This window comes from Nerophis lumbriciformis, linkage group LG16 (genome assembly GCF_033978685.3).
Source record: "Nerophis lumbriciformis linkage group LG16, RoL_Nlum_v2.1, whole genome shotgun sequence".
Classification (NCBI taxonomy): domain Eukaryota; kingdom Metazoa; phylum Chordata; class Actinopteri; order Syngnathiformes; family Syngnathidae; genus Nerophis; species Nerophis lumbriciformis.
The window spans coordinates 24,385,558-24,399,409 of NC_084563.2; the positions used below are offsets into that span (position 1 = coordinate 24,385,558).

At 40.8% G+C, this 13,852-nt stretch overlaps 1 protein-coding gene across 2 annotated transcripts in view; it reads left to right on the forward strand.

Moving 5' to 3' along the window:
- Nucleotides 1–13,852, forward strand: part of nfkb1 (nuclear factor of kappa light polypeptide gene enhancer in B-cells 1) — a 75,187-nt gene that overhangs the window by 27,929 nt on the left and 33,406 nt on the right. For both annotated transcript variants that reach the window (XM_072914907.1, XM_072914906.1), the window contains exon 6: nucleotides 4,124–4,222. In XM_072914907.1, the coding sequence (XP_072771008.1) occupies nucleotides 4,124–4,222 (99 nt within the window). The remainder of the gene's footprint in view (nucleotides 1–4,123; nucleotides 4,223–13,852) is intronic.

The following is a 13,852-nucleotide window of genomic DNA, read 5'->3' on the forward strand; positions in this document are numbered from 1 at the left end:
ACCCTATGTACCGTCTCAAAATCTACGTTCCAAAATTGCCGGCTTGTTCGTGACCCCTAGACCCCCTAAAAAAAGTCTGCCGAACGTTTTTCCACCCGGGCTCTTGTACTCTGAAATGCCCTACCAGCAACCGTTAGAGATGCTACCTCAGTAGAAGCGTTCAAGTTTCACCTTAAAACTCATTTACTGCATATACTCTAGCTTTTAAAGAGACTCCTTTTTAGACCAGTTGATCTGCCGCTTTTCTGCTCTGTCACTCCCCCTCCTGTATGGAAAGGATACCAGGGAGCCACAGTTAATATCTGGAGAGATACCAGTCTGGAGGAGGTGTTAGCTGAACCGAGAGTGAGCAGTTGTTGGACCACTCTTTCATTGACAGCTATAGACATCTCTACGTAGCTGATTAGATGAGCTTGGAAGAAGATACACTCCACCCATGAGTGTCTGGTGGTTTCCCGATGGACTGGACTCCCGCTTTATCAATTATTTAACAATTAAATAACTGTACCCACTTGTCATCCATTACATCACAAAGTTTTTTCTTTTTTTCCCCATCTGTTTTTTTTGTGGTTTTTTTTCCTTGTGGGTTCAGATCAGGGGATATTGTTTTGAGTTTGTGAAGCCCTTTGATGCGCTTAGGATTAAGACCTATATCAGGGGTATCCAAACTACGGCACGCAAGACGTCATTAACTCGGGCCATTATTTCAACAAAGCATCGCACCGCGGAGTGCTTTCGAATTTATCTTAAATATCAAGTGGTTTCTGAATTGTACATATTTGCTGCCATCTTGTGGACAATGTGAGTAAATCGCATCAAACCTTGAAAGTACTTTAAAATGATAGCACGGCATTTACTTCTTTGACACAATCCAAACAACCTTCCCTAGTCATGGTGCCAAAACAAACAAAAAAAGGCAACTAACATAAAGGTCAACACACATAACACAACTTGCTCACTGAACATTGTGGATAGAGATGTCCGATAATGGCTTTTTTGCCGATATCCGATATTGTCCAACTCTTAATTACCGATACTGATACCGATATCAACCGATACTGATGTATACAGTTGTGGAATTAACACATTATTATGCCTAATTTTGTTTTGATGCCCCGCTGAATGCATTAAACAATGTAACAACGTTTTCCAAAATAAATCAACTCAAGTTATGGAAAAAAAATGCCAACATGGCACTCTTATTTCCCCACATTTCTGTACAATAACTCAGATATGGTAATACTATAGTAGCGAGCAGTAGAGAATGTGAAGTGATTTGTTAAACCAAATATTGTGGGTAGGGAGTAGCAGGGGGTGTATATTGTAGCGTCCCGGAAGAGTTAGTGCTGCAAGGGGTTCTGGGTATTTGTTCTGTTGTGTTTATGTTGTGTTACGGTGTGGATGTTCTCCTGAAATGTGTTTGTCATTCTTGTTTGGTGTGGGTTCACAGTGTGGCGCATATTTGTAACAGTGCTAAAGTTGTTTATACGGCCACCCTCAGTGTGACCTGTGTGACTGTTGATCAAGTATGCCATGCATTCACTTGTAAGTGTGTCAAAAGCCGTAGATATTATGTGCCTGGGCTGGCACGCAAAGGCAGTGCCTTCAAAGTTTATTGGCGCTCTGTACTTCTTCCTACGTCCGTATACACAGCGGCGTTTTAAAAAGTCATACATTTTACTTTTTGAAACCGATACCGATAATTTTGAAACCGATTACCGATAATTTCCAATATTACATTTTAAAGCATTTATCGGCCGATAATATCGGCAGTCCGATATTATCGGACATCCCTAATTGTGGATATTATGAAAAATGTTTAAACCCCATAAAACAATTCAAAATTACACCCATTTTAGTGCATTATCCATGTTTGGCGCATTTTAGCTGCGTGATATTTCTTATTACAATCTTTAAGAAGGACATCACGGAAGTAAACAATGTAGGAGTTGAACTTTCACATACTCTTAATATTGAATTATATTAATTATATAGCCATTATATTAATTATATTGCCCTTATATTAATTATATATCCATAAAACAAACCCCGTTTCCATATGAGTTGGGAAATTGTGTTGGATGTAAATATAAACGGAATACAATGATTTGCAAATCCTTTTCAACCCATATTCATTTTAATATGCTACAAAGACAAGATATTTGATGTTCAAACTCATAAACTTTATTTTATTTTTTTGCAAATAATTAACTTAGAATTTCATGGCTGCAACACGTGCCAAAGTAGTTGGGAAAGGGCATGTTCACCACTGTGTTACATGGCCTTTCCTTTTAACAACACTCAGTAAATGTTTGGGAACTGAGGAGACACATTTTTTAAGCTTCTCAGGTGAAATTATTTCCCATTCTTGCTTGATGTACAGCTTAAGTTGTTCAACAGTCCGGGGGTCTCCGTTGTGGTATTTTAGGCTTCATAATGCACCACACATTTTCAATGGGAGACAGGTCTGGACTACAGGCAGGCTAGTCTAGTACCCGCACTTTTTCACTATGAAGCCATGTTGATGTAACACGTGGCTTGGCATTGTCTTGCTGAAATAAGCAGGGGCGTCCATGGTAACGTTGCTTGGATGGCAACATGTGTTGCTCCAAAACCTGTATGTACCTTTCAGCATGAATGGCGCCTTCACAGATGTGTAAGTTACCTATGTCTTGGGTACTAATACACCCCCATACCATCACAGATGCTGGCTTTTCAACTTTGCGCCTATAACAATCCGGATGGTTCTTTTCATCTTTGGTCCGGAGGACACGAAGTCCACAGTTTCCAAAAACAATTTGAAATGTGGACTCGTCAGACCACAGAACACTTTTCCACTTTGTATCAGTCCACCTTAGATGAGCTCTGGCCCAGCGAAGCCGACGGCGTTTCTGGGTGTTGTTGATAATCGGTTTTCGCCTTGCATAGGAGAGTTTTAACTTGCACTTACAGATGTAGCGACCAACTGTAGTTACTGACAGTGGGTTTCTGAAGTGTTCCTGAGCCCGTGTGGTGATATCCTTTACACACTGATGTCGCTTGTTGATGCAGTACAGCCTGAGGGATCGAAGGTCACGGGCTTAGCTGCTTACGTGCAGTGATTTCTCCAGATTCTCTGAACCTTTTGATGATATTACGGACCGTAGATGGTGAAATCCCTAAATTCCTTGCAATAGCTGGTTGAGAAAGGTTTTTCTTAAACTGTTCAACAATTTGCTCACGCATTTGTTGACAAAGTGGTGACCCTCGCCCCATCCGTGTTTGTGAATGACTGAGCATTTCATGGAATCTACTTTTATACCCAATCATGGCAACCACCTGTTCCCAATTTGCCTGTTCACCTGTGGGATATTCCAAATAAGTGTTTGATGAGCATTACTCAACTTTATCAGTATTTATTGCCACCTTTCCCAACTACTTTGGCACGTGTTGCAGCCATGAAATTCTAAGTTAATTATTATTTGCAAAAAAAAAAAAGTTTAACAGTTTGAACATCAAATATCTTGTCTTGGTAGTGCATTCAATTGAATATGGGTTGAAAATGATTTGCAAATCACTGTATTTCGTTTATATTTACATCTAACACAATTTCCCAACTCATATGGAAACGGGGTTTGTATTAACATAATATGTACACACACACATTTACTTTACATATAGTCAGCTTTTTTTAGCCCAATGTGGCCCCCAAGTCAAAAAGTTTGGACACCCCTAATATATATGAATACAATTTGTTTGATTGATGTCAAATAGCCAACAGACATGTAGTGTAAAGATCTGATAGAAGGAAAAAAAAGCTAAGTTATCTGTTTTTCGTTGTCTTAACCGAGTGTTTGTGTGGACGAGATGTCCCAGCAAGTCCCCCTAAACATCTTTCAGTCCTAACTCTCCACGACAACATTGCTATTTCTATTACCCAATCATGCACGCTTGGTAAAACATGTAGAAGAAAAAAAAATAATGTAAAAGGCCGCCGTTTGTTGCTACTATTGCACCTTTCCCTGGTGTGGCTGCCATAGACAGGTTTGGCTGTATTAATATGATATTAGCTAGAAATTCTTGTTGCATGTTTCTTAAAGCCAGCTCCGCAGTGACGCTAATGTGTGTGTTGTGTGTTTCCCAGCGAGGCTTCAGGTTCCGCTACGGATGCGAAGGTCCCTCTCATGGCGGCCTGCCAGGAGCCTCCAGCGAGAAGAACAAAAAGACCTGTCCCGCTGTCAAGGTAACACTTCCTGTCTTTCATCCTCAGCTGGCGTTTTTTATAACTGGCCTCTTTATTTATGTCTAGTATTTTTTATTCATAGTCCTCTGTAAATATTAGGGCTGGGCGATATGGCTGAAAACTGTACCATGATATATACCGTAATTTCCAGACCATAGGGCGCACTGCCGATGAATGGGCTATTTTCAATCTATCTTCATATGTAAGGCGCACCGGATTATAGGGCGCATTAAAGGAGTCATATTATTTTTTTATTTCTACATTTAAGACACTTACATCCATTTTCTACCGCTTCCTTGTGGTCTACATAACATGTAAAGGTGGTTCTTTGGGCAAAATGTTGCATAGATGATGTTTTACACATCATCTTCAAGCCGCTTTCTGACAGTCGCTTCCGGATGCGGCGTTTTGTGGGCGGTCTTATTTACGTGGCGCACCTCCGACAGCGTCTTCTCCCCGTCATCTTTATTGTAGCGGTGTAGCGTGTAGCAGGAGTGGAAGAAGTGTCAAAAGATGGAGCTAACTGTTTAGCTTAAACTTTACTTAAATCAATAACGGAGCAGCATCTCCTCATCCGGAAACAACCACACTGAAAATGTGTCCCGTGAAAAACCTTCCGACCGGAACTCTCTAATAACTAAAGTTCCTTGGGTGAATAATATAAAACTCACTACACCGGTATGTTTTAGCGCTTTCATGGCGAGTTTACTGACAGATATAAGTAAGAACTTTACACTACTTTATATTAGAAATGGCAACAGCGGAAGATGAATGTCCCATAACTAGAAGATGGGGAAAAAGAAGACCCTTTTCGACTACGGTGTCGACACGGACTACAAAGGCGGACGCGCGTAATTTTTTCAGGATTTATGCAGATCCCAAATACAGATCAGCAGGTACTGGAAGGTAAGAAAAGTTGCTTTTGCATAATATTACGAAACAAAACGCCAGATAATGTCTTACCTTATGCACACACCATAATAATACTTGTATGTTTAATGCGCCAACAATCCATCAAGCGGTGCGGCTTCATAGCTTACTAAAGTCATACTAAAACATTTTGATAGATTTTTGAGCGCTTTTTGTACTATTTTTAAATGGAACATTAAAAATGTTGTTGTTTACTTGAGTCATATTGCCATCATATTGCAGTCTACACGTATCTCCTATGTTTGACTGCCATCTACTGGTCACACTTATCATTTCACCATGTACCAAATAAAATAGCTTTGAGGTCGGCAAGCAAAACCAGAATTATTCCGTACATTAGGCGCATCGGGTTATAAGGCGCTCTGTCGAGTTTTGAGGGAAAAAATGATTTTAAGTGCGCCTTATAGTCCGGAAAATACGGTAAGTGTTCTATATTGGTTGATATTGATCATTTTTATGACCTATGGAAAACAAGGACGCAGGAAATGTCAACACAAGCATTAAAAAGACACTCACACAATGTAAACAAAATTGTAAAATCACATTGAACACTTAACAATAGTGAAATGATTTGAATTGTATTTATACAATAAGGTCTTAAAATGAAGGTGTAAAAATAAGGTATATGTGTTATGATTCGCTGCCGGGATCATGTTCAGTTTGTTTTTTGGACTCCCTTCGTTCCCGTTTTTGTGCACCCCTGGGTTTGTTTTCTGTTCCCATGGGTGCTTATTGTTTCCACCTGTCTCTGATTGGTGTTCGGGAAGCTCACCTGTTCCCCGAGCATTAATCAGTAGCACTATTTAATACTGCCTTTTCAGGTCAGTCAAGTCTGGCTTCCTAATTTGCTACATGCAACAGTTGACGACTTTTGATTCCTGCTACCTGTATACTAGCTTCCACGCTAGGCTCTGTTTGTTGCTAGCTTCCACGCTAGCCCCTTTGGTTTTTGCCTTCCGTGTTTGAGCACTTTTTTGTTTGTTCCCGTCTGATTTATTCCTTAAATAAATCATTTCCTACCTGCACCGCTATGTCCGAAGTCCGTCTGCATCCTGGGAGAACAAAACCCACATCACCATGCGACCCGGTCGTCACAATCAATGTTCCCTCTAATTTTTAATGTTTGTGAGCAAACGCACAAACTCCCTGAGCATTCAGTGGAGCACATGTGAGCAACATCAAACGTGCACACTGTGGCCACACCAGCGTCACACATGTCCCAAACCTGACATCATAACAATTTAAATGTTTTATAAAAATAATTTTCTGATATAAGTGATTTTGCCCTCTTACATTGATAATAACAAAAAAACATGTTTTTCATGACCTATGTGCTAGTATTGTATGTCTGGCTGCGGGTCCTACCTTTAAAAGAAATGTTACCCCTTTCAGAGATTACATTTAGTTCCTGTAACTTTCTGTCTGTAAAATACTTTTTTTTTATTAGCATTTATGAAATCCAGTGACAATATTTCATGAATAATATCCTTAGATTAACATTCTTAATAAATGGCAGTAAAATAAGCACACATCTGATTGAGGAGTCAGAGTGTAACAAGCTGGCATTTACACATTGTGTGGCGTTGGGGTTGTCCGACTTTTTGTGTGGCCATAAACGCAACACTGGCTAAGTGCCATGAGTGCGTGTGTTGGTGCAGGTAAGAGAGCGAGTGGCTTCTGTTGAAACAACGGATGACAAAGTTGGTTTAAGCCTGGTTTGTATGGAAGAAAATTACCAGTTTTTATAGATAAAAGTTTTTTTTACTCATGTTTTTGGTGTGGTTACAAACAGTTTTGCTCAATAAAGTGATTGATGGAATTCCTGTCCGTAAAGTGTCTCGACAAACGATAATTGAACTGTGTTGACAAAGATTGTTTTATTCATTGGGGCCGCTCTTGTTGTCACTTGTCACTCACAGAGTTGCATTGCAAAATCATACAGAATAAATTGTAATGTGTTTATTTTGTTTAAAGTTCAGATCGGATTTATGATTTTCTGCGCGGCATTAATTTGCTGTGAGCAGTGCGCAATTGCGCAGGCATGCACCTTAGAGGGAACGTTGGTCACAATATGTAAGAAATGCTAAATAAAGTGTAAGAAAATAGTGCAAAGTGTGAAAATGTAAGCATAGAGAAACCTGACAAGAACTCTTTTCTGCAGGTTTACTGCCAGGAACTTACAGCTGTGCTCTAAAGGGTGAGCATGGCTAAGGTAGTGTGGTATTCGCGGTCTCGCCTTGCATCATTTACAGACCACATCGGTCTAACTTTGAAACAATCCAAAAAAACATTGCTTTGCAACTTCCGCTTTTCTCCAACATAGAAGAAAAAAAAATCAGAACGTTTTATCTAACGCATTTTTTATTGATATCGATTAGGTGTCTATTGCGATATATATTGATATGGGTTTATCGCCCAGCCCTAGATACTTTATTACTGTCTCTACTACTATCACATGATTGGATAAAGTGTTCCTACAGTTGTTGTAGCGCCACCTGTTGCTCAGCACTCAACAGCGTTTGGACACGTGCTATTGTTGTGCACGCCGCTGTTTATTATGCTCTAGGCCTGTTTTGCTGCCAATGGAACTGGTGCTTTACAGAGAGTAAATGGGACAATGAAAAAGGAGGATTACTCTGTTTGACTAACTTTACTCGATCAAACCTTTTACAACATTTCACATCTCAAAATAATACAAGAATGTATGATATGTGCTGATATCGTATTGGCCAATACACAGGGCTAAAATATCTGTATCGTGTCGGAAGTAAAAACGTATATCGGGACATTCATAATAGGACATACATTAAGTACGATGCGGTACAGTCCACACCAACAAAATAGTAAACTTTACTAGTGCTTAGGAGCAGAATATTTATCTGTGTGTGTGTAATCTTAAGAAATTGGCCTTCAAAATAAAGTTCCCTATGAATAATAAAGTAAAATATTAGAAACCCTACATAAACAATAACAAACATTCTCTGTGGTTTGAGAACAGCACACTATTGGCAAGGCTTTCAAAATAAGAGTGTTACTCACACATTTAAGGAAAATAGCAAAATTATACACTTTATCACGATGAGAAGTGTCTTTAATAATGTGGTTACCACATTTTAGCTACACATCAGGGGCAAACTATTACACAAACAATAAGAAACATTATTGTATAATTGTTAGGATTTGGCCTTCAAAATACACGTGTTTACCACAGACTTCAGGTAAAATAACACAAAAATACATACTGTATCATGATAACAAGTGTCTAATAGTATGGTTACCACTTTTTTTTGGCTCCACATAAGGGACAAAATACTAGAAACACCATAGTGGTTTTGAGAACAGCACACAATTGTGTCATTGTTAGGAAGTGGTCTCCAAAATTTGCGTTTTCCACAGATTTGAGGGAAAAAACACAAATCTGTATCATAACCCTTACCCCTAATAGGTGCCTAATAATGTGGTTACATACTATTTTTTGCTACACATAAGGGGCAAATCATTAGAAACACTAAAAAAATTTAAACACATATTCTCTGTGGTTTAAGAACAACCACATTATTTGGTAATAGTTAGGACATTGCCTTCAAATTAAGAAAGATTTCCACAGATTTGAAGAAAATTGCATACTGTATCATGATGAGATGTGTCTCCAAAAATGTGGTTGCCACTCTTTTAACTACACAAGAGGGGCAAAATATCCAAAACACAATAGCAAACATTCTCTGTGGTTTGACACCAGCACCATATTGCGTAGTAGTTAGGATTTGGCCTTCAAAATAAAAGTGTTTACCACAGACTTCAGGTAAAATAACACACAAATTTGGGCGCGTGTCATCGCCTCGGTTCTGATGCTGCGGGGGAAATTCTCACGTTCCGGATACATTTACGCCAAAAGCTCACACTTTTTAGTGTCTGAACACAAAGTCAAAGTAGCGTATGTTAGCACGTGCGGTGGCGTGTTGAGTCAAGCATGTGCCGACAGGAAGTGTTTGGGTCATCCCAGTCAGAAGAATGTCAGCCTTTCATCCCAGTGAAGAGAAAATAAGTTTGACCTTTGAACTCCGATCATGTACATGGGGGAGTAAAACAATAATATAGAAGCTTGGATTCCATTTTAATTCCACGTTTCTTGAAGATGATTAGGTCAGAGGTCACAAACGGGCATCACAGGTTCTTCCTGCCACTGCGGTAACATGGCGGCTGGTGTTCATGGTGTCCCGTGATTGGCCGAGGGGTGGGGAAGAGGAAGTGGTTTGCATGCTGCAGCAGTTGCACACTTCCTGTTGTCAAACGCATTCAATGCCCGAAAAGATCTTTGCTCATGTTTTGCTGTGGTGTCATGAATGATCAACTGAACAATGTTGTGACTCACACAAGCTGCGAGAGTATGGACAACTCAGTTTCAGAGTTGGGCCCAAACATGACTGTAGTCACGTGAGGGGCTTTTGACCAATCATTTAGGCCGGGGGTCAGCAACCCGTGGCTCCCTGGAGCTTTTTCAAAAATGTTTTAATCATGTTTCTGTAGGAGGACAAACAACACAAACCTTCCGAATTGTTAGAAAGCCCACCGTTTAAAATGTTTGTGTTCATGCTTCACTGATGACAGTATTTGGCCATCGCTGTTTTGATATACTAATTTTGGCGGTCCTTCAATCATTCAATCAATCAATCAAAGTTTACTTATATAGCTTTAAATCACGAGTGTCTCAAAGGGCTGCACAAGCCACAACGACATCCTCGGCTCAGATCCCACATCAGGGCAAGAAAAAACTCAACCCAATGGGATGACAATGAGAAACCTTGGAGGGGACCGCAGATGTTGGGACCCCCCCTCCTTGGCGACCAGTGCAATGGACATCGAGTGGATCGAGCATAATAGTGTGAGAGTCCAGTCCATAGTGGATCTAACATAATAGTGTGAGAGTCCAGTCCATAGTGGATCTAACATAATAGTGTGAGAGTCCAGTCCATGGTGGATCTAACATAATAGTGTGAGAGTCCAGTCCATAGTTGATCTAACATAATAGTGTGAGAGTCCAGTCCATAGTGGATCTAACATAATAGTGTGAGAGTCCGGTCCATAGTGGATCTAACATAATAGTGTGAGAGTCCAGTCCATACTTGATCGAGCATAATAGTGTGAGAGTCCAGTCCATAGTGGATCTAACATAATAGTGTGAGAGTCCTGTCCATAGTGGATCTAACATAATAGTGTGAGAGTCCAGTCCATAGTGGATCTAACATAATAGTGTGAGAGTCCAGTCCATAGTGGATCTAACATAATAGTGTGAGAGTCCAGTCCATAGTGGATCTAACATAATAGTGTGAGAGTCCAGTCCATAGTGGATCTAACATAATAGTGTGAGTCCAGTCTAAAGTGGATCTAACATAATAGTGTGAGAGTCCAGTCCATAGTGGATCTAACATAATAGTGTGAGAGTCCAGTCCATAGTGGATCTAACATAATAGTGTGAGAGTCCAGTCCATAGTGGATCTAACATAATAGTGTGAGAGTCCAGTCCTTAGTGGATCTAACATAATAGTGTGAGAGTCCAGTCCATAGTGGATCTAACATAATAGTGTGAGAGTCCAGTCCATAGTGGATCTATCATAATAGTGTGAGAGTCCAGTCCAAAGTGGATCTAACATAATAGTGTGAGAGTTCAGTCCATAATGGATCTAACATAATAGTGTGAGAGTCCAGTCCACAGTGGATCTAACATAATAGTGTGAGTCCAGTCTAAAGTGGATCTAACATAATAGTGTGAGAGTCCAGTCCATAGTGGATCTAGCATAATAGTGTGAGAGTCCAGTCCATAGTGGATCTAACATAATAGTGTGAGAGTCCAGTCCATAGTGGATCTAACATAATAGTGTGAGAGTCCAGTCCATAGTGGATCTAACATAATAGTGTGAGAGTCCAGTCTAAAGTGGATCTAACATAATAGTGTGAGAGTCCAGTCCATAGTGGATCTAACATAATAGTGTGAGAGTCCAGTCCATAGTGGATCTAACATAATAGTGTGGGAGTCCAGTCCATAGTGGATCTAACATAATAGTGTGAAAGTCCAGTCCATAGTGGGGCCAACAGGAGATCATCTTGAGCGGAGACAGGTCAGCAGCGCAGAGACGTCCCCAACTGATGCACAGATGAGTGGTCCTCCCTGGGTCCCGACTTTGGACAGCTAGCGTGTCATCTGTGGTCACCGAATCTGTGCCCCCTCTCTCCACGAAGGAGAGGGGGGCAGAGCAGAAAAGAAACGTCAGATCAACTGGTCTAAAAAGGGGGGTCTATTTAAAGGCTAGAGTATACAAATGACTTTTAAGATGGGACTTAAATGCTTCTACTGAGGTAGCATCTCTAACTGTTACCGGGAGGGCATTCCAGAGTACTGGAGCCCCAATAGAAAACGCTCTATAGCCCGCAGACTTTTCTGGGGCTCTGGGAATCACTAATAAGCCGGAGTTCTTTGAACGCAGATTTCTTGCCGGGACATATGGTACAATACAATCAGCAAGATAGGATGGAGCTAGACCGTTTAGTATTTTAAACGTAAGTAGTAAAACTTAAAAGTCGCATCTTAAGTAGTGCTGCAAGGGGTTCTGGGTATTTGTTCTGTTGTGTTTATGTTGTGTTACGGTGCGGATGTTCTCCCGAAATGTGTTTGTCATTCTTGTTTGGTGTGGGTTCACAGTGTGGCACATATTTGTCCATTCATCCATTTTCTACCGCTTATTCCGTTCGGGGTCGCGGGGGGCGCTGGAGCCTATCTCAGCTACAATTGGGCGGTAGGCGGGGTACACCCTGGACAAGTCGTCACCTCATCGCAGGGCCAACACAGATAGACAGACAACATTCACACTCACATTCACACACTACGGACCATTTAGTGTTGCCAATCAACTTATCCCCAGGTGCATGTCTTTGGAGGTGGGAGGAAGCCGGAGTACCCGGAGGGAACCCACGCAGTCACGAGGAGGACATGCAAACTCCACACAGAAAGATCCCGAGGCTGGGATTGAACTCACGACTACTCAGGACCTTCGTATTGTGAGGCAGACGCACTAGCCCCTCTTCCACCGTGGTGCCCGCGCATATTTGTAACAGTGTTAAAGTTGTTTATACGGCCACCCTCAGTGTGACCTGTATGGCTGTTGACCAAGTATGCCTTGCATTCACTTGTGTGTGTGAAAAGCCGTAGATATTATGTGTCTGGGCCGGCACGCCCCTAATATTGTTGTCTGGGTGGAAATCGGGAGAAATTCGGGAGAATAGTTGCCCCGGGAGATTTTCGGGAGGAGCACCGAAATTCGTGAGTCTCCCGGGAAAATTGGGAGGGTTGGCAAGTATGACTGGGAGACGCAACTGCTCTGTACTTCTCCCTACGTCCGTGTACCACTCCGTACAGCGGCGTTTTAAAAAGTCATAAATTGTCATTTTTGAAACCGATACCGATAATTTCCGATATTACATTTTAAAGCATTTATCGGCCGATAATATCGGCAGTCCGATATAATCGGACATCTCTACCGAAAATAATACGTTACAGTAATCGAGACGAGACGTAACGAACGCATAAATAATGATCTCAGCCTCGCTAGTGGACACAATGGAACACATTTTAGCGATATTACGGAGATGAAAGAAGGCCGTTTTAGTAAAACTTTTAATGTGTGACTCAAACGAGAGTGTATGGTCGAAGATAATACCCAGATTCTTTACCGAGTCGCCTTGTGTAATTGTTTGGTTGTCAAATGTTAAGGTGGTATTATTAAATAGGTGTCGGTGTTTAGCAGGACCGATAATCAGCATTTCCGTTTTCTTAGAGTTGCAAAAAGTTCTTGAACTCGCCGTAGTTTGGTTTACATGTACAACTTTCTCTGACGCTGCCACAGATAGACATGTTTTATACCTCTCCTTCTTTGTCTCATTTTGTCCACCAAACATTTTATGCTGTGCGTGAATGCACAAAGGTGAGCTTTGTTGATTTTATTGACTTTAGTGGCATGCTAATAAACCATGCTAACATGCTACTTAGGCTAGCTGGGTGTACATATTGCATCATTATGCCTCGTTTGTAGGTATATTTGAGTTCATTTCTTTTCCTTTACTTATGTCCTCTGTGTATTTAATTTATATTTGCATGTGTCATGACACATGATCTGTATTTAATATTGGCTGCATTTCTGATTGTGTGCCATGTTGCACTTCTACATTTTTTATATTTTTATATATTTGCACATTGTTTTTCTAGCATGCACACATCGCACTGTATGGAATGGCCTCAATCTCGTTACCTTGCGTAATGACAATAAAGCTGATTCTGATTCTGATTCTGATTCTGATTCTGATTCTGATGTTGTTCCAGACCAGAGCAAACGTTACCCAGCTTGCAAAGATTGTAATAAATCCATTAGAAGAAGACAGCCTGTCCTTTCCTTTAACTTGGACACACACATCGTATACCGTTGGCTGTTTTAAGCCAGTCATTTCCAGGAGTTACCTAGCCCTCTGAGAACACGTACTTAATGTGTTGCCTTCATTATAACACGTACATAAGGCTTTTGCCTTTTTGCGTCTCCATACAGATATGTTTTTTGTATTTTTGGTCCAATATGACTCTTTGAACATGATTTAGGCGTTTGTCTGGCCATGCTCTCTCTGATTAGTCAAAAGCCTGCCACATGACGACAGGGC